At 40.5% G+C, this 22,383-nt stretch overlaps 1 protein-coding gene across 2 annotated transcripts in view; it reads right to left on the reverse strand.

The window, feature by feature from the left end:
- Positions 1 to 22,383, reverse strand: part of taf1b (TATA box binding protein (Tbp)-associated factor, RNA polymerase I, B) — a 118,100-nt gene that overhangs the window by 2,797 nt on the left and 92,920 nt on the right. For both annotated transcript variants that reach the window (XM_063037834.1, XM_063037837.1), the window contains exons 12-14: positions 21,954 to 22,044; positions 16,445 to 16,515; positions 14,523 to 14,745 (exon numbers count right to left, since the gene is read on the reverse strand). In XM_063037834.1, the coding sequence (XP_062893904.1) occupies positions 14,523 to 14,745; positions 16,445 to 16,515; positions 21,954 to 22,044 (385 nt within the window). The remainder of the gene's footprint in view (positions 1 to 14,522; positions 14,746 to 16,444; positions 16,516 to 21,953; positions 22,045 to 22,383) is intronic.

Here is a 22,383-nt window from a genome sequence, read left to right on the forward strand (position 1 = left end):
TTGCTTTAACATGAGCCTGTGAGCAGCCGTTTGCAAGATGAGTTCTGAGGTCATGGAAAAGCCTGAAAGAGCTCGTAACAGTGTTACATTTAGCGTAAAACTAGACATAATTAAGCGTTTTGATTGTGGTGAACGAAGTAAGGACAACGTGAGTTTGGCTTGTGGAAGCTGACGAAGATGATGTCGAAGAGGTTTTGGCATCCCATGGCCAAGAACTGATAGATGAAGAGCTGATGCAATTGGAAGAGGAAAGGATAACAATCGAAACCGAATGCAGTAGCGAAATGAATGTGAAGCAACTGCGTGAGATTTTCGCTGCAATGATAAAGTACGACTTTAATTTTGAAAGGGTACGTAGGTTTAGGGGATATTTGCAAGATGGTTTAAGTCCTTACAAAGAACGGTATGATAGAAAAATGTGTGAGGCTCAGCAGTCAAGCAAGCCTTCCACATCAGCCACAACAGACGATGAACCTCGACCTTCGACATCGAGGCGGGCAGTCATAGGAGAAGATGAGCCGCCTGCTCTAATGGAAACAGACGACGATGAGATGATACCCCAGTATCCCACCACCCCAACCCCCAGGCTGCGGACAGATATTGAATCGCGGAGAATGCAGTGGTAGCCGGGAGGCACACAGCACATCTTTAAGAAAAAAAATGAAATAAACATGCTAATTAATCAGGTGTCGTCCCACACGTAAATGTCGGCCCAGATCAGAGGCGATGAAATCGGCAATCGGCACTGATCTGGGCCGACAATTACGTGTCGGGCGGCACCTAATTAATTAGCATGTTTATTTCGGCTTTTTTCTTAAAGATGTGCTGTGTGCCTCCCGGCTACTGCTGTAACCCTGCATGCTTTGTGGCAATGTATCGGTCGGCGGCCTGGAGGGTGGGGACCACTGCACCGCCCCAGCCTGCGACGACTCAGTCAAACACACCACCATCAGTGGGCTCGGCGCTGAACCAATTCCAGTAAGTGATACTACACTGTACATATATTATTTCTACTTTATATCGGCTGTGTATTTTTACGCGTTATTTGGTATGATTTGGCAGCTTCATAGCTTAAAGGTTACTGGAGAGCGCTTGCGCAGTGTTTTTGCCGACAGCGCTTGCGTGAGATTTTCTGCCGACGGTGCTGGCATGAGATTTTCGCTTCGGCGAACAGTGCCGGCAATGATTGTGGAAAACTATTTCTACTTTATATGTGGTGGCCAGTGCTATCATGTTTGCTGTTGTGTGCTGGGGCAGCAGGCTGAGGGTAGCAGACACCAACAGAATCAACAAACTCATTCGTAAGGCCAGTGATGTCGTGGGGATGGAACTGGACTCTCTGACGGTGGTGTCTGAAAAGAGGATGCTGTCTAAGTTGCATGCCATCTTGGTCAATGTCTCCCATCCACTACATAATGTACTGGGTGGGCACAGGAGTACATTCAGCCAGAGACTCATTCCTCCGAGATGCAGCATAGAGTGTCATAGGAAGTCATTCCTGTCTGTGGCCAACAAACTTTACAACTCCTTCCTTGGAGGGTCAGACACCCTGAGCTGATAGGCTGGTCCTGGACTTACTTCATAATTTACTGGCATAATTTACATATTACTATTTAACTATTTATTACTATTTTCTATTACTATTCTATTACTATTTATTATTTCTATTACTGTTTACTAATAGTAATAATACTATTACTATTTCTGTTACTATTTATTATTTATGGTGCAACTGTAACGAAAACCAATTTCCCCTGGGATCAATAAAATATGACTATGACTATGACTATAGGCTGTCTATTTATCATATTATTCCTGCTTTTACTATATGTTACTGTTATTTTAGGTTTTATGTGTTATTTGGCATGATTTGGTAGGTTATTTTTGGGTCTGCGAACGCTCACAAAATTTTCCCATATAAATAAATGGTAATTGCTTCTTCGCTTTACGACATTTCGGCCTACGAACCATTTCATAGGAATGCTCTACTTTCGGATGGCGGGGGAAACCTGTATACCTAATGCACAGAAATTATTCGAAGTTCAATCCTGGAAAATATAGTCTTGTCACAGAAATACAATGCTGTACACCTCATTGTGAAATAAGGCCATAAGACATAGGAGCAGAATTAGGCCACTCGGCCCATCAAGTCTGCTCCACTATTCCATCTGGCTGATATATTATCTCGCTCAACCCCATTCCCCTGCCTTCTCCCTGTAACCTTTGAAACACCGACTAACCAAGAACCTATCAACTGCTGCTTCAAATATACTCAGTAACTAAGCCCCTACAGCCATTCGTGGCAATGAATTACACAGACTCACTACTCTCCGGCTAACAAAATGCCTGCTCATTTCTGTTCTAAATGGAAATCCCTCTAGTCTGTGGCTGCACCCTCTTGTCCTAAAAGGCACTACAGGTTTCCCCCGCCATCCGAAGGTAGAGCATTCCTATGAAACGGTTCGTAAGCCAAAATGTCGTAAAGCGAAGTAGCAATTACCATTTATTTATATGGGAAAAATTTGTGAGCATTCGCAGACCCAAAAATAACCTACCAAGTCATGCCAAATAACACATAAAACCTAAAATAACAGTAACATATAGTAAAAGCAGGAATGATATGATAAATACACAGCCTATATAAAATAGAAATACTTTTCCACAATCATTACTGCGCTGTTCTCCAGAGCGAAAATCTCACGCAAGCACCGTCGGCAGAAAATCTCACGCAAGCGTTGTTGGCGAAAACATAACGCAAGCGCTCTCCAGTAACCTTCAAACTGCCAAATCATACCAAATAACACGTAAAAATACACCGCCTATATAAAGTAGAAATAATGTATGTACAGTATAGTATCACCTACCGGAATCGGGACAGCGCCAAGCACACTGATGATTGTGTGTTAGACTGAGTCATCAGAGTCTGGGTAGTGCAGTGGCCCCCACCCTCCAGGCCGCGCACCGATACATTGCCACAAGGCATGCAGGGGTGCAGTGGTAGCTGGGAGGCACACAGCACGTCTTTAAGAAAAAAGCTGAAACAAACATGCTAATTAATTAGGTGCCGCCCGGCATGTAATTGTCGGCCCAGATTAGTGCTGATTTCCGATTGCGTCGTCTCTGATCTGGGCCGACAATTACGTGTCGGGCAGCACCTAATTAATTAGCATGTTTATTTCGGCTTTTTTCTTAAAGATGTGCTGTGTGCCTCCCGGCTGCCACTGCATTCTCCGCAAATCGGTATCTGTTCGTGGCCTGGGGGTTGGGGCGGTGGGACACTGGAATTAGGGTAGGTAGGTCATCTTCCATCTCTGCCCACCTCGATGTCGAAGGTCGAGGTTCGTCATCTGCTGTGGCTGATGTGGAAGGCTTGCTTGACTGCTGAGCCTCGTGCACTTTTCCATCACACAGTTCTTGAGTGTAAGGACTCAAACCATCTTGCAAATAACCCCTAAACCTACGTACCCTTTCAAAATTAAAGTCATATTTTATCATTGCAGCAAAAATCTCATGCAGTTGCTTCACATTCAGTTCGCTACTGCATTCGGTTTCAATTGTTATCCTTTTTTCTTCCAATTGCATCAGCTCTTCATCTATCAGTTCTTGGTCATGGGAAGCCAAAACCTCTTCAAGATCATCTTCGTCAGCTTCCACAAGCCAAGCTCACGTTGTCCTTACTTCATTCACCACAATCAAAATGCTTAATTATGTCTAGTTTTACGCTAAGTGTAAAACCCCTACGAGGTCTTTCAGGCTTTTCCGACACCATAGAACTCATCTTGCAAACGGCTGCTCACAGGCTCGTGTTAAAGCAATGCCAGTGAGAATGCAGTTCCGAATCCGGGGAGAGCAGCTGCTCGAGGCGCGCGGCGCGCTGCCTTTTATCGCGCGCTGATTTTTTCACGCGCTGCTTTTTTACGTAACAGTGAAAACACCTTCTGAAAGTGAAAACAGGGTACTAATGTAGGTCTTTTGTAACAGTGAGGTTTCGTAAAACGAACATTCGAAAAGCGGGGGACACCTGTATAGGAAACATCCTCTCAACATTCACTCAATCTAGGCCTTTCAATATTCGATAGGTGTTAATGAGAGGTGTTAACAGGTGCTTATTCTTTTAAATTCCAGCAGAACATTCAAATGCTTCTCATACGTTAACCCTTTCATTCCTGGATTTATTTTCATGAACCTCCTCTGGACCCTCTCCAATGCCATCACATCCAAAAAGATCCAAAACTGCTCAAGATATTCCAACTGCAGTCAGACCCATGCCTTATAAAGTGTCAGCATCAACTACTTGCTCTTAAATTCTAGTCCTCTCAAAATGAATGGTAACACTGCATTTGCCTCAACCTACAAGTTAACCTTTAGGGAACCCTGTACAAGGGCTCCCAAGACACTTCTCACCTCTGATTTTTGAATTTTCTCCCTATTTAGAAAATAGTTTGCACCTATATTCCTCTTACCAAAGTGCATGACCATATGACACTATACTCCATCTGCCAATTCTTTTCCCATTCTCCCAATCTGTCCAAATCCTTCTACAGACACACTGCTTCCTCAACACTACCTGCATATCCAACTATCTTTGTATTACCTGCAAACTTAGCCACAGAGTCATCAATTCCATCACCCAAATTGTTGACATATAATGAGAAAACAGACGGACCAAATACTGACCCCTGCAGAACACTAATAGTTACCAAACAGAATAGGTCCACTTTATCCCAACTCTTTGCCCCCTGGCAGTCAACTAAGCTTCTAGTATCTTCCATGCTAGTATCTTTCCTCTTGTTATGCAGCCCCATGCGTGGCACCTTGTCAAAGGCCTTCTGAAAATCCAAGTTTACAACATCAACCGATTGTCCTTAGTCTATCCTGCAAGTTATTTCTTCAAAGAATTCCAACAGATTTGTCTAGCAAGATTTCCCTTTATGGAAACCACATTGACTGTATCCTACTTTATCATGTGCCTCTAAGTAACCTGAAATATCATCCTTAATAATGGACTCCAACATCTTCCCAACCATTAAAATCAGACTAACTGGCCTACAATTTCCTGTCTTCTGCCGCCATCCCTTCTTAAAAAGTGGAGTGACATTTGCAATTTTCCAGTCTTCTGGAACCTAGTGATTCTTGAAAGGTCAATACAAATCCTCCATATACTCTTCAGCTACCTGTTTCATAACTCTGGAGTGCAGTCCGTTTGGTCTAGATGACTTACCTACCTTCAGTCCTTTCAGTTTCCCATTACTTCTCCTTAGTAATAGCAACTACACCCACTACTGCCCCCGGCACTCTTAAATTTCTGGTATACCGCCAGTGTCTTCCACAATGAAGACTGACACAAAATACTTATTACAATTGTCCCCCATTACTAACTCTCCATTGTCATTTTCCAGCAGTCCAGTATCCACTCTCGTCCCTCCTTTACTCTTTGTATATCTGAAAAAAAAAACTTTTGGTGTCCTCTATTATATTATTGGTGCAGAGTTCTCAGTAATGTTAACTGCTAAGGCTAATGAAATGGCTTCTCTGTAGTATTATATGAAATGGCTTCTCTGTAATGTTAAATGATGAGGTAATGTTTCTCTGTAGCTGCGATGCTTGGGTTATAATTATAGATAACAGGGGACTAACCAATGGAAGTCATGTTATTCTATCTGTATGTGTGGGGACCTGAGTGAGTGCGTGGGAATTCGGCGAAGAGGAAGGACGTGCGGGAAGCGCTCTGGTAGACCATCGTGGTTGGTCCCAGTCCGCGGGTCGAGGAGTTCAGAGGAGATCAAATGGTGGAGAGAAGACTCTGTTTCTTGAGCTCCAACGATTGTGCACAAACTGATTAACTCTGATAAGTGTGGTGCCTTTTTCTTTTATATTTGTTTCCCTACTAACCACATAGTCACAGTAATTTTTATAAAGTGTAATCATTTAATCGTACAGTGTGTACTGTCAGATATTTTACTTTGTGGGGTTTGTACCGGGGTGCATTACACAGCATCTACGCAAACATGAGATGCAGTTTAGCGGGCAGACGGTGGTTTCCCCCAGACGAATGTAAGGTGATAGCGCTGAGTGTTTCATTTGCTTCATACTTTTATATTATTATTACCTTCATATTTCATCTTTTCTCTCCTTATGGTTTTTATAGTTGCCTTCTGTTCATTTTTAAAAGCTTCCCAATTTTCAAATGTCCCATTCATTTTTGCTCTATCCCTTCTCTTTAGCTTTTATGTTGGCTTTGACTTCCCTTGTCAGCCACAGTTGTGCATTCTGCCTTTAGAATACTTCTGCATCTTTTGAGATGTATCTATCCTGCGCCTTCTGAATTGCCCCCAGAAACTCGAGCTGTTACTATTCTACCATCATCCCTGTTAGTGTCCCACGTGAATCAGCTTTGGTCAGCTCCCCTCTCATGCCAATGTATTTCCTCTTACTCCACTGTAATTCGGATACATCCGACTTTATCTTCTTCCTTTCCTCTCAAACTGCAGGGTCATATTATGATCACTGTGTCCTATGGGTTCCTTTACCTTAAGCTGCCTAATCAAATCTGGTTCATTACACAACACTGAATCCATAGAACATAAAACATAATCATCTACAGCACATTACAGCTCCTTCCAGAAACTGCCTAGAATTTCCCTCTCGCATAGCCCTCTATTTTTCTAAGCTCCATGTACCTATCTAAGAGTCTCTTAAAAGACTCTGTTGTACCTGTCACCACCACTGTTGCCGACAGTGCATTCCATGCACCCACCATGCTCTGTGTGAAAAAGTTACCCCTGACATCCCCTCTGTACCTATTTCCAAGCATCTGAAAACTATACCCCCTTGTGTTAGCCATTTCAGCCCTATCCGGAATTGCCTCTCCTCCAGCTGGCCCAAACACCAGCTGCTCTAAAAATCCACCTCACAGGCATTCTACAAATTCCTTCTCTTGGGATTCAGCACCAACCTACTTTTCCAAATCTACCTGCATATTGAAATCCACTACGACTATCGTAACATTATCCTTACTACATGCCTTTTTGATCTCCCATTGAAAGTTATATCCAATATCCTAGCTAAAGTTCAGGGCCTGTATATAACTCCCGTCAGGGTCTTTTTATTCTTGCAGTTTCTTAGCTCTACTCACAAGGATTCTACATCTTCCGATTCTATGTCACCACTAAAGATATGATTTCACTTTTTACCAGTAGAATCACCCCACCCCCTCTGCTTACCTGCCTGTCATTTCAATACCTTGGATGTTAAGCTCCCAACTATGATCTTGTTTCAGCCACAATTCAGTGATGTTCAAAATGTCATACCTACAGTACCAATCTCTAAATGCACTACAAGATTATCTACCTTATTCCATATACAGCACATTCAAATATAACACTTTCAGTCCTGTATTCATCACCATTTCTGACTTTGCCCCCACATTATACTTCAACTTATCCCACTGATTGCAGTTTTGCTGTGTCATCTGCCTGTTCTTCCTCACAGCCTCACTACACTGCATCAACTTGCATATCAACTGCCCCATCCTCAGTCATATTGCTCTGGTTCCCATCCCCCTGCCAACCTAGTTTAAACCCTCCCCATTAGTCTTGTGTTTTATACATAATAAATAATTGATTAGTAATGATGAAAATATTTGTCTGTGAGCATGAAGTAGAATCATTTATCAATATCTATTGATAAGTAATGAATTACACCAGGCCTAGATGCAGTATTTGTTATAATCTATAGGCATATCTCATTAATTGATTTTTAAAATGATACATCTTCATAGGGAAAAAAACCCTCACAACTCTAAAATATTTAATGCGATGAAAGAATTTACATTGCGATGTGCATGACTTGTCATATCTTGGAACATTCTACTCACCCAGAAAAACGCACCTGTAATAAGTAAACGTAATACAACACTTTGTTTACTTTCCATCTGCCACACAATGAAGGCTCAGTCCAGAAGTGAGAATACATTCAAGCACAGACAAGTATGATATAAAAAATACCAAGTACCTAACTGCCAGCTACTCAATATTTTAAAGGCATAAATCAAATACACATTTTTTAAAAATCTTAAAATATAAACAGAGTATGGAATTTCACTACAACAATCAAAATAATTGCTGAAATCTGAAACGAAACAGAAATTGCACAGAAATCTCCAAGTAAGGCAGTATCTGTGGAAAAGGAAAGAGCAAATGTTTGAGTCAAAGATCTTCCCTCTGAGGGCTAGAAATGTTAACCTTGTTTCACTTTTCAAGGATGCTGTCTGGCTTACTGTTGGTTTCCAGCTTTCTTACGTTTTATTATAGAATTTTATCACACCTGTTCTATAGAAAATTTTGAATTAAAAAAAAACTTATTTAGCTTCTAGGGGCAAATGCTTTCTGCAGTGGATTGTAAATCATAGCAATTCTATAGCTTACTGGCTATGGCTGTTTAATTAAGGTTTAATTAAGTATATTTAAAGCAGAGTTCAAACGAAGTCATTAAGGGAATTATTAAAACATTAGAAAGTAGTAGAAGCATGCCTGTTCTTCCATTCAATAAGATCCGCCAATTTTCTTCCTTAATGCCTCTTTACTGTATTACCCATATAAGCTTTAAAATTTATTAGCATGCAAAAGTCTACCAATCTCTATTTAAAAATGCTCAGTAACTGAGCCTCCATAACATCCTTTTCATTAAAGAAATTACTTCTCAACTTAGCTCTGAATGACCACCTCCTTATTTTGTGTCTGTAACCCCTTGCACTAGATGCTTCATGTCAGGGAAATCCTCTCAATCTTTTTTTTTAAGTCGTGTTGACAAATTGTTGGAGGAACTCAATGGGACAGGCAGGATTTGTTGAGGTAAATGGATAGTCAATATATCACAGGACCTAATGCAGGATCTTGACTGAAACGTCAACTATCCCTTTGTCTCACTTGCTGAGTTCCTCCTTTAACTTGTTTCTTTGCTCAACATTCCAAGCATCTGCAGACTTGCATCTCCAACCTTGCTAAAATATTGAACATTTTAATGAAATAACATCTTGTTCTTCTACACTCAAGAAAATAGGTCCAGAACTGATTGATGTCTTATATATTCTTTGTACCTCAATATATCCTTTCTACATCCATATTCTCTCATAAATTAATCTAGTAAATATTTGTTGAAATCCTTCCAATGGAATTATATCCCAGATGGGCTCTTATCCACCCTGGTGCCAGGGTCAGGGACGTCTTGGATCACGTTCACAGCATTTTGGAGAGGGAAGGACAGCAGCCAAATGTCTTGTACATATTGGTACCAATAACATAGGAAGGAAATGCAAAGAGGTCCTGAAAAGGGAACTTAGAGAGCCAGGTAGAAAGCTGAGAAGCAGGACCCCCAGGGTAGTAATTTCTGGATTGCTGCTTGTGCCACATGCCAGTGAGGGTAGAAACAGGACAATTTGGCAGATTAATGCATGGCTGAGAAGCTGGTGCAGGAGGCAAGGCTTCAGATTTTTCAATGATTGGAATCTCTTCCAGGGAGGTATGACCTATTCAAATGTGGTGGGTTGGATCTGAACCCGAGGGAGACAAATATTCTCATGCGCAGGTTTGTTAGAGCTGTTAGGGACAGTTAATGTAATTTGGCAGGGAGGTGGGAACCGGAGTGAAGGGACTCAGGATAGGAGAATGGTAAAAAACAAAGATAGCATTTAGTCAGATTGTCAGGAAGGGCAGGCAGAAGATAGGACAAAATTGCAGACAACAGTGTGAATATCAGTGCATTAAGGATGCAGAATCAAAAAGGGTAGCAAATACAATACTCAAAGTGTTATATTGCAGTGCACAAAGTATAAATAAGATGGATGATCTTGTGGCACTATTACAGATGGTCAGGTATGATGCTGTGGCCATCACTGAATCATGGCTGAAGGATGGTTGCAGTTGGGAGCTGAATGTTACATGGTGTATTGGAGGGATTGGAAGATAAGCAGAGGGGTGGTGTGGCTCTGCTAGTAAAGAATAGCATCAAATCAGTAGAAAAATGTGACATAGGATCGGAAGATGTTGAATATTTGTCGGTTGACTTAAGAAACTGCAAGGGTAAAAGGACCCTGATGGCAGTTATATACCGGCCTCCCAACAGTAGCAGGGATGTGGACCACAGAATACAACAGAAAATAGAAAAGGTGCATCAAAAGGGCAACGTTGTGATAGTCATGGGAGATTTCAACATGCATGTCAATTGTGAAAATCGGGTTGGTAATGGATCTCAAGCGAGTGAGTGTGTTGATTTCCTACGAGATGGTTTTTTAGAACATAAGAAATAGGAGCAGGAGTAGGCCATCTGGCCTACTCCTGCCATTCAATAAGATCATGGCTGATCTGGCCATGGACTCATCTCCACCTACCTGCCTTTTCCCCATAACTTTCAATTCCCCTGCTATGCAAAAATCTATCCAAACTTGCCTTAAATATATTTACTGAGGTAGCCTCCACTGCTTCATTGGGCAGAGAATTCTACAGATTCACCACTCTTGGAGAAAAGCAGTTCCTCCTCATCTCCATCCTAAATCTACTCCCCTGAATCTTGAGGCTATCTTTAGAGTAGTTTGTCGTTGAGCCTACTAGGGGATCAGCTATATTGGATTGGATGTTATGTAATGAACTGGTAGTGACTAGGGAGTTTAAGGGTAAGAAATCCTGAGGTGGCAGTGATCACAATATAATTAAGTTCAGGTTGAAATTTGATAGGAGAAAGTAAAATCATAGTAGTATTTCAGAGAAGTAAAGGAAATTACAGTGGTATTGGAGAGGAGTTGGCCAAAGTAATTTGGAAAGAGATGCTAGCAGGAATGACAGCAGAGCACCAATGGTGTGAGCTTCTAGGAAGAATGAGGAAGGTGCAGGATAGATGTATTTCAAAAACAAAGAAATACTCAAATGGCAAAATAGTACAACCGCGGCTGACAAGGGAAGTCAAAGCTAACGTAAAAGCAAAAGAGGGCATACAACAATGCAAAATTAGTGGGAAGACAGAGGATTTTAAGGCTTTTGAAAACCTAGAGAACTACAAGAATCAGTCAGAGGGAAAAGATGAAATATGAAAGCAAGCCAGCAAACAGTATGAAAGTGGATAGTGAAAGCTTTTTTCAAGTGTATAAAAAATAAAAGAGGGATGAGAGTGGATATAGGACCGCTAGAAAATGAGGCCGGAAAAACAATAATGGGGGCCAAGGAGATGGCAGATGAATTAAGTAAGTATTTTGCATCAGTCTTCACTGTAGAAGTCACTAGCAGTGTGCCAGATGTTGAAGGACGTGAGGGAAGAGAGGTGAGTACAGTTACGACTACAAGGGAGAAGGTGCTCAAAAAGCTGAAAGACCTAAGGGTACATATGTCTCCCGGACCAGATGAATTCTTAAAGTATCAGCAGTAGAGAACTAATGGAGGGAGTAGTAATGATCTTTCAAAAATCATGGAACTCTGGTATGGTGCCAGAATATTTGAAAATTACATATGTCACTCCACTCTTTAAGAAAGGAGGAAGGCAACAGAAAGGAAATTATAGACCAGTTAGCCTGACTTCAGTGGTTGGGAAGATGTTGGAGTCAATTGTTAAGGATGGTAACACAGGATAAGATAGGACAAAATCAGCATGGTTTCCTTGAGGAAAAATATTGCCTGACGAACCTGTTGGAATTTTTTGAGGTGATTACAAGTAGGACAGATAAAGGGGACGCAGTCGATGTTGTATATTTGGACTTTCAGAAGGCCTTTGACAAGGTGCCACACATGAGGCTGCTTACCAAGTTAAGAGCCCATGGTACTAGAGGAAAGTTACTGGCAATGGTTAGAGCATTGGCAATTGGTAGGAGACAGCAAATGTGAATAAAGGGATCCTTTTCTGGTTGGCTGCCAGTGACTAGTGGTGTTCCGCAGGGATTGGTGTTGGGACCAGTTCTTCTTATGCTGTATATAAATAATTTAGATGATGGAATAGGTTCGCCAGTTTGATCCCTGGGACGGCAGGACTTTCATATGATGAAAGACTGGATTGACTAGGCTTATACTTGCTGGAATTTAGAAGATTGAGGGGGGATCTTATTGAAACGTATAAAACTCGAAAGGGATTGGACAGGCTAGATGCAGGAAGATTGTTCCCGATTTTGGGGAAGTCCAGAACGAGGGGTCACAGTTTGAGGATAAAGGGGAAGCCTTTTAGGACTGAGATGAGGAAAAACTTCTTCACACAGAGAGTGGTGAATCTGTGGAATTCTCTGCCACAGGAAGCAGTTGAGGCCAGTTCGTTGGCTATATTTTTAAGAGGGAGTTAGATATGGCCCTTGTGGCTAAAGGGATCAGGGGCATGGAGAGAAGGCAGGTACAGGGTTCTGAGTTGGATGACCAGCCATGATCATACTGAATGGCGATGCAGGCTCGAAGGGCCGAATGGCCTAGTCCTGCACCTATTTTCTATGTTTCTATGAATAGATGGCTTTGTTGCCAAGTTTGCAGATGATATGAAGATTGGTGGAGGGGCAGATAGTGTTGAGGAAACAGGTCGGATGCAGAAAAGACAGATTAGGAGAATGGGCAAGAAAGTGACAGATGATATACTGTGTTAGAAAATGCACGGTCATGTATTTTGGTAGAAGAAATAAATGTGCAGACTATTTTCTAAATAAGGAGAAAATCCAAAAATCTGAGATGCAAAGCGACTTGGGAGTCCTTGTGCAGAACACCTAAAGGTAGAGTCAGTGGTGAGGAAGGCAAATGCAATGCAAAGTTAGCATTCATTTCAAGTGGTCTAGAATACAAGAGCAAGGATGTGATGCTGAGGCTTTATGAAGCACTGGTGAGGCCTCACCTTGAGTATTGTGAACAGTTTTAGACTCCTCATCTGAGAAAACATGTGTGTTGGCATTGGAGAGGGTCTAGAGGAGGGTCACAAGGATAATTCTGGGAACGAAAGGGTTATGATACGAGGAACATTTGATAGCTCTGGGTCCATACTCGCTGGAATTTAGAAAGATGAAAGGAGATCTCATTGAAACCTTTCGAATGTTGAAAGGCCTAGACATGGTAGATGTGGAAAGGATGTTTCCTATGCTGGGGGAGTCTAGGACAAGAGGGCACAGCCTCAGGATAGAGGAATGTCCATTTAAAACATAGATGTGGAGAAATTTCTTTAGCTAGAGAATAGTGAATTTGTGGAATTTATTATCACAGGTAGGTGTGGAGGCCAAGTCGATGGGTGTATTTAAGGCAGAGCTTTATAAGTTCTTGATTGGACAAGGCATCAAAGGGTACGGGGAGAAGGCCGGGCAGTGTCTCTGAGGAGGGAAAAAATGGGATCAGTAATGATTGAATGGCGGAGCAGACTCAATGGGCCCAATGGCCTAATTCTGCTCCCATGTCTTATGGCCTAATTGCAATAGGATGTCTTTACCCTTGTACTCAAATCCTCTTGCAATAAATATCAACATACTGTTTGTTTTCCTAATTTCTTGATGTACGTGTACATTACCTTTCAGTGTTTGAGTTCATGGATACGCAGGTCCTCATGAACACCAGCGTATTTCAATCCCATACCATTTAAAATTTAAAAAAAACATTTTTCCTATCAAAATAAATAACCATGCACTTTTCACCATTATTTAGCTTGCCTATATATACTTCTGAAGCCTCTCTGCATCCTCCTCATGACTCATAGTGCAATCCAAATTTGTATCTCAACAAATCTTAATATATTACAGCTTCTCTTCTCATCCAGATCACAAATAATAGATCAAGAAACAATCTGCTAGAGGAACTCAGTAGGTGTCTCTACAAACATTACATTATGAACAGCTGGGAAACAAGCACTGATTCCTCCAACGCCTTCCCGGCTATGACCTCCCACCACATCTGCATATTAACTTCAATCTCACTTGGTCTAATTTTGCTGTATGACTTTTTGTTTAGTACACATTGAAGGTCTTCTGTCAGTCCTAATACACCCTGTCTACTGATTCCTCCTGTTACATTCTGCTCATTATATCCTAAATCTGCTCTAAGGTGATTTCTTTTTTGCACATCAATGCGCATTCTGCCCAATCTTGTCATTTATCTCTATGTTCCCTTTGAGCATTTTCCAAACTAATAATGCCAGACTAACTGATCCGCACCTTGTGTTTTTTGACTCTCCTCTCTTAAGGAGTATGTTACATTTGATGCCTTCCAATCTGTGGGAATCATTCTATATCTATGAAATTAAGGGATATCGGTCTCAAACAGGAAAGCAGATTTCAAGTCAGGATTGATCATGATTCAACTGAATTGTAGAGCAGACCGGAGGGACAATAGGGACCTAATCCTGAAGCCCCTGTGTTCTCTTTTATAAAAATTGTGTTAGATTACACTTAACTAGTCTTATGGATAGATCTCTCACTAAACTGAATAATACTTCATGGAATTTAATAATTCTGAAATTTAATTGCAAAGTCAAATTCAGAAATTGCAATTTCCAAATGATTGCATTGTTTATAGAATAAAATTACATACTTCTCATTGCAGATTTTCAGACAACAGAGCCAGTAGCGGTCGTTGACATTTATAATTCGTTTGCTTTTTTCATTATCATATCCTTTGAGACTGTCTCCATGAAAGCAAGGTCTCTCCAGGTTGTCTTCATTCCAACTGAACCGGAAACTGGAAGGTTCTTTCCTTTCCAATGCTGGCTGGGAAGTAAGTCTAACAAATTGTTTTGTAAGACTGTGGATAATACCTAAAATTAAAGAGTTGCCTAATTTCAAACCAGGAGGTAACAAGATTTCATTATTTTTAAACAAGCACCAACTTCTGAATATTGGCTAATTCTGAGATTATGTGGTCAGTTTTTTGTTCAACAAGGTGCAGGATATCAATACCCTTTTTTGCCACCTTGCATCAGTTTCCAGTCCACCTTGGTGATCAGCTCCCTCCAATGGTTGGTGAGCAGTTACTGTATACTACAAGACACAAAGTCTGAGCTAAACAGCAGAAAGTTGTTCCTCAGTTCATTCGGAGTTCAACCACAACATCAACAGACCCATGAAATTTAGCTGCAGTTCCCTGACCTTTCAAACTGGAATTTGTTTGCAGTAATGAGGGATGGTGGAGAAATAATCTAGTATGCTCTTTCTTGATTTTTTTGTGCTAATAAACCATTCTAGCCAACGAATGTCGGTTGAAGTTGTCAGATTCAGCTATTGAACCTTCTTTAGTGTATTACTGCACTAATACTCACTACTCAGGCTCAGTCATTTGCTAAAATATTAAGTAGCTACCAGTACCTAGTAAGTAAAACCTAAAAATCAGGCTCTCCTTCATGAACAAGTTGAAAAATATTTCTAAAAGAAGATATGATTGCGACATTTAGGAGGCATTTGGACGATCAGATAACATGCAGGGAATGGAGGAATATAGATCATGTGCAGGCAAATGAAATTAGTTTAATTTGATATCATAGATTGAAGGGTTTGTTCCTGTGCTGTGCTGTCCTATGCTCTAAGTAAATGTAAAAAAAACCTTTCAAATCAGTTATACTTCATCATACCATCAATTTAGTTCAAACCTAAAATATTCCCAGCAAAATAATAATAAAAAAAACATTTTTCTACTTTCCCAAATCTGCTACTTCTGCAGGGCTAAAAGTGCTAGTTTCCAGTGGGCTGTCAGGTCTGTGTTAAGCAAACCATATATTTCAGTGGTCTACCACACATTTTGAGATTTAGTCATCCCTCAAGTTTTAATGAAATTTTAAATGTTCCTGACTTTTCACAATTGCTTTAATCAGATGATATTAATTATAACCAGAAATTAATTATTAATAAATTAATTGGAATCTCATGACAGAGACCTGTAATAGCACTGCAAATTTGATCTCTGATCAGTCCTTTCACTCAAATCTACAGCTTTTTTTTTACATTTTATCTCAATTCTTCCTCATTATCTTCATGCCAAAATAACATCAACCAATAATACATTCTATTCATCCAATGATCCTCCTCTCAACTGCTATCCACTATTAGCCTTTCCTGATTTATTACTAGTTATTTTGTTCCATGTTAATTTCTAGCAAAAGAAAATGAAAAAAAAAATCAATGCTGTAAATCAGAAATAAAAATAGAAAATGCTGAAAACATTCATCAGGCCGGGTAGTGTCTGTGGAAAGAAAATCGGTTTACTTCTTAAGATTAAAGACCCTTCATATGAATGGCTTGCTAAATGTTTCTGGCACTTCTGCTTTCATTTCTTTTCCAGGATAGGGAATATCTGTTGCTGGAAAGTTGGAACAAGTATAGACTCACTTCATCCAGATGCACAAAACCTGACATTCCTTGTATTTAGAAGCCAAGAGAAAGAATTTTTTAAAACTATTTTTTTAAACCAAAACAAAAAACATTTATGATCATGAATAATACCAAGGAAATAAATGTACTTACGCTTCCTTTTGTAGACTACTGCTTGGTCTTTTGCAGAAAAGAAGAGTGGTTTTTCACATTTCCACAGATATCTGTAAAGTGTAGTGCATATCTTAGCACATTTTGTTTTAGACATGGACATGTTAAAATCTCTTGATCTAAGTTTTCTTTATCAATGTGAAATGAACGCACTCAAATGCAGCAAATCAGCAAAATAGATAAATAGTACTTCAATGACTCACATGAGTTATAGTTAGATAATCTTTCCCAGATTGTCTTTGCCAAATTCATTATGTTGTAGGATGCTGAGCTAGACATTTATTCAAAACTGTGAATGTGTATGTATATACTTACACATACATACAAACAAACTTGAGTCAATGAGGTATACTCAACAGCTGTGGCAGGGATACAGCAGGGCTTTGCTTCCAGATGAGCTCAATGCCTTCTATGCTCGCTTTGACCATCAGAATATGGAAGAACCATCACAATCCCCCACATCTCCCAATGACCCTTTGATCTCTGTATTTGAAGCTGACTTGTGGGGCTGCCTTCAGGAGGGTGAATCCACGGAAAGCATTGGGGTCGGACGGGGTATCTGGCCACGTACTAAAGGCCTGTGCTGACCAACAGGCTGGTGTGTTTACTGAGATCTTTAACCTCTCATTTCAGCAGTCTTCAATTATACTGGTGCCCAAGAAGAACATGGTGACATGCCTCAATGACTATCACCCAGTTGCACTTACATCCACAGTGATGAGATGTTTTGAGAGGCTGTTGATGAAATACATCACCTCTTGCCTGAGAGGTGACTTGGATTCTCTCCAAATTGCTGACTGGAGCAAACAGTCCACAGCAGATGCAATCTCATTGGCTCTTCGCTGAATTCTGGAACATCGGGACAGCAAAGATGCATACAACAGGATGTTCTTCACTAGCTACAGCTCTGCATTCAATACTATCATATCCTCAAAACTAATCAATAAGCTCCAAGACCTTGGCCTCCAAACTTCCTTGTGCGATTGGATTCTGGATTTCCTCACTTGACAGCCCTGTCAGTTCATATTGGCAAAAACATCTCCTCCACAATCTCCATCAGCACAGGTGCACCACGGGGCTGTGTGCTTAGCCCCCTGCTCTACTCACTTTACACTTATGACTGTGTGGTTAAGCAGAGCTCCAAAGCCGTATTCAAGTTTGCTGATGACCCCACTGTCATAGGCTGAATCAAATGTGGTCATGAATCAGCATACAGGAGGAAGATTGAAAATTTTGTTGAGTGGTGTCATAACAACAACCTCTCACTCAATGTCAGCAAGACCTGATTGTAGACTTCACAAGGGGGAAACTGGAGATGCATGAGCCAGTCCTCATCGGAGGATCAGAGGTGGAGAGGGTTAGCAACTTCAAATTCCTGGGTGTTACAATTTCAGAGTATCTGTTCTGGATCCAGCAGGCAAATGCAATTGTGAAAAAAGCATGGCAGTGACTCTACTTCCTTAGGAGTCCACGGGGATTTGGCATGACATCTAAAACTTTGACAAACTTCTACAGATGTGTAGTGGAGAGTTTACTGACTGGCTTCATCACAGTCTGGTATGGAAACACCAATGCTGATGAACCAAAAATCCTACGAAAGGTAGTGGATTCAGCCCAGTAAATCACGGCTAAAGCCCTCCCAAGCACTGAGCACATCTACATGAAACCTTGCCGTAGAAAAGCACAATCCATCATCAGAGATCCCCACTACCCAGGTCATGCTCGTTTATTGCTGCTGCCATCAGGTAGGAGGTACAAAAGCCTCAGGACTTGTACCACTAGGTTCAAGAACAATTACTACCCCTCAACCATCAAGCTCTTGAACAAACAGGGGTAACCACACACACTTGCTCATCCATTGTGCTGTTCCCACAACCAGTGACCTCACTTTAAGGACTCTTTATCTTGTTATCTCATGTTTTTGTTATTTATTGCTATTTATTTATATTTGCATTTGCACAGTTTGTTGTCTTCTACACATTGGTTGATCTTTCATTGACCCTGTTATACTGTAGTTACCATTCTATAGATTTGCTGAGTATGCCCGCAGGAAAATGAATCTGAGGGTTGCATATGGTGACATATATGTACTTTGATAATAACATTTACTTTGAACTTTGATACAAACACACTTTTTTTAAAAAAACATTACTCAAAGAAAGTACAAAATTCTCAATGGTAATCAAGCTGGACGTGAATCGCGTGTGTCATTCTCCTAATCTGTCCAAGTCCTGCAACCTCTGTTTCATCAACACTACCTGTCTCTCCACCTATTTTGTATTGTCTGCAAACTTTACCACAAAGCTATCAATTTCGTCATCCAAATCACTCACATATAACATAAAAAGAAGCGGTCCCAATACAGACCCCAGTGGAACACCACTAGTCACCAGCAGCCAATAGAAAAAACTCCCTCCATTTCCACTCTTTGCTTCCTGCCAATCAGTCAATGCCCTATTCATGCTAGTATCTTTCCTGTAATACTATATGCTCTTAACTTAAGCAGCCTCATGTATGGCCTTCTGAAAATCCAAGTACACAACATTCACAGATTCTCCTCTGTCCAAACTACTTGTTATTTATTCAAAGAATTCCAACAGATTTGTCAGGCAAGATTTTCCTTAAGGAGACTATGCTGATGTTGGCCTATTTTATCACGTGTCTCCAAGTACTCAAAAACCATATCCTTAATCATCAACTCCAAAACCTTCCCAACCACTGAGGTCAGATTAACTGGCCTATAATTTCCTTCCTCTCCCTTCTTGAAGGGTGGAGTGACATTTGCAAGTTTCCAGACCTCTGGAACCATACCAGAATCCATTGATTCTTGAAAGGTTGTTACTAATGTCTCCAAAGTCGCTTCAGCCACCTCATTCAGAACCCTCAGGTGTTGTCCATCTAGTCCTGATGACTTAACTATTTTCAGACCTTTCAGCTTCCCAAGAGCCTTCTCTCTAATAATAGCAACTGCTCTCAGTTCTGCCCAATGACCTACTTGAACATCTGGCATACTGCTAGTGTTTTCCACAGTGAAGACTGATGCAAAATACTTATTCAGTTTGAGCATCATTTTCTTGTTGCCCCATTACTAAGTCTCCAACATCATTTTCCAGCAGTCCGATATGTATTCTCGCCTTTCTTTCACCCTTTATATATCTGTAGAAATTTTTGGTATCCTTTTCAATATTATTGGCTATCCTCACTTTGCATTCCATCTTTTTGCTCTTTATGACTTTTTTAGTTGCCTTTTGTTGGTTTTTAAAAGCTGCCCAATCTCCAACTTCCCACTAATTTTTGCTCTATTATATGCCCTCCCTTTGGCTTTTATGTTGGCTTTGACTTCCCTTGTTAACCACAGTTGTGTCATTTTGCCTTTAAAATACTTCCTCTTCTTTGGAATGTATCTATTCTGCACCTTCCAAATTGCTCCTAGAAACAGGAGCCATTGCTGCTCTGCCATCATCCCTTTTAGCATCCTCTTCCAATCAACTTTTGGTCAGCTCTTCTCTCATGCCTCTGTAGTTCCCTTTACTCCACTGTAATGCAGATACATCTGACTTTAGCTTCTCCCTCTCAAATTGCAGGATAAATTCTATCATATTATGATCATTGTCTCCTAAGGGTTCCTTTACCATAAGCTCAATAATCAATCCCAGTTCATTGCACAGCATCCACACCAGAATAGCTAGTGGGCTCAGCCACGAGCCGCTCTAAAAAGCCATCTTGTAGGCATTCTACACATTTCCCCCCCCCCCACCCCTTGGGATCCAACACCAACCTGATTTTCCCAATCTACTTGCATATTGACAACAGCCCCATGACTATTGTAACATTGCCCATTTGGCATGCATTTTCTTTCTCCCGTTGTAATTTGTAGCCCACTTCTTTGCTACTATTCAGAAGCCTATATATAACTCCCATCAGGGTCTTTTTACCCTCGCAATTTCTTAGCTCTCCCCACAATGATTCTACATCTTCCGAACTCAAGTCACCTCTCTTTAAGGATTTGATTTCATTTTTTATCAACAGAGCCATTCCAACCCCTCTGCCTACCTGCCTGTCCTTTCAATACAATGTGAATTTTTGGATGTTAAGCTCCCAGCTTTGATCTTCTTTCATCATGACTCAGTGATGTCCACTGCCAAACTCTAACTTGTGCTAGAAGTTCATCTACCTTATTCCATCTTCTGCGTGGATTCAAATGTAACACCTTCAGACCTGTATCCATCAGCCTTATCAATTTTGTCCCCTTTTTACATTGCAACTCATCCTGTTGACTGCAATTTTGCCCTATCATCAGTCTGTCCTTGCTAGCAGTCTCACGACACATTGCCTCTGTTTGTAAACCAACTGCCCCATCCTCAGTCCTATCACTCCAGTTCCCATATCCCTGCCAAATTTGTTTAAACCCTCCCCAACAGCTCTAGCAAACCTGCCCACAAGGACATTGGTCCCCCTATGGTTCAGGTGTAACTCATCCCTTTTGAACAGGTCATACCTTCCCCAGAAGAGATCCTAATGACCCAGAAATCTGAACCTCTGCCCCCTACACCAGTTCCTCGGCAATGCACATATCAGCCAAATGTTCCTATTCTTCACTGGTGTGTGGCACAGGCAGGAATCCAGAGATTATAGGTAATATGAGCATAAGTTTTATTCAGTGTGTAGTTAGAAGCTGCACTGTCTATAAATGGTGGAGGCAGGTTCCGCTGTAACCTTGGAAATGGTGCACTTTAAAGGCACTATATCCCATATTACTTCTCTATCTACAACTCAGATGCATTCATTTGACTGTTAAGTGCTTAATTTGGTCATGACGAATAGATATTAACTCAAGTTTTGTTTGATAATAACCGAGATGGAACCACTTTAAATGCTCAAGGCTGCTTACAGGTTGATTGCATTCTCCTAATCCCTTTGACTAGATCCTAAGACCAAGAAAGGCAGGTAACTGATTGAAGAATAATGAAGGAATAGGGCGCAGGAATCTTCAGTTATTGTTAAAGAAAATCTTAAAAATTGCGGATACAAATGTAATTTTTTAGAACAAACTTCTGTAAATGTTTATAAACTTGAGATAACTTGAGAAACTGAATAATTCAACAGATCAAAAATAAAATTTCTGGAGATTTCTTGGTATATATCCTCTTCCAGGGCTATGCCCCATTTCCAGTGTCCTTTACATTCTGTATGTGTTTATAGAACTTGCTGCTTTCTATACCCTGTGGAATGCTTTCCTTCCAAACTATTAAAACATTAATAAGCAATTCATCAAACTTTAGTCGATCATACTCTCGTCCCACCTAAGGCATCTGCATCGAGGTGTTCAATTTTAATCAGAAATTTACATTTTTAGTTAATCTTGGTCAAATCTATCATATGGTTACAATCATTTAATATGTGACATATACAGAATGGATTTTTAAGAAATGTGAATTTTTCTCCATAAGCAAAAAATATTTTTCTTTAAAAGAAATGGTGGAGTGCATACCTGGCTGCCTGCTCTTCCACTTCCTTTTCACTTTCATCCAGATAGCTTTTCATTACCTTGTACCATTTTCTGAACTGAAAGTGTTTAATGCCTAACAAGAATGCAAGCCACGAAAGGAAACAAAAAACAGGTGCAGTGAAGATCCTGTCAGGATTGACTATTTATTTTCAACATTCTGATTTTATTTGAAAATCATAAAATTAAATCATCGATTTAAAATATTTCTGCTTAATTATGGTGTAATTTAAATGAAAAATGTACTTGCAGCAGACTGCCACATTCAAAGAAATCACCTATACTTTCATTGTAATGTTAACCGTCTAATTATGAAAATCTGTTTTTTGAAGCCAGATATCCCTTAATTTCTGACCTCCATTTCTGAAATGAATTATCACCTCACTTGCAGATGTATGTTAACACACAATTAAGT

This window comes from Mobula hypostoma, chromosome 2, assembly GCF_963921235.1.
Source record: "Mobula hypostoma chromosome 2, sMobHyp1.1, whole genome shotgun sequence".
In the NCBI taxonomy this organism is placed as follows: Eukaryota; Metazoa; Chordata; class Chondrichthyes; order Myliobatiformes; family Myliobatidae; genus Mobula; species Mobula hypostoma.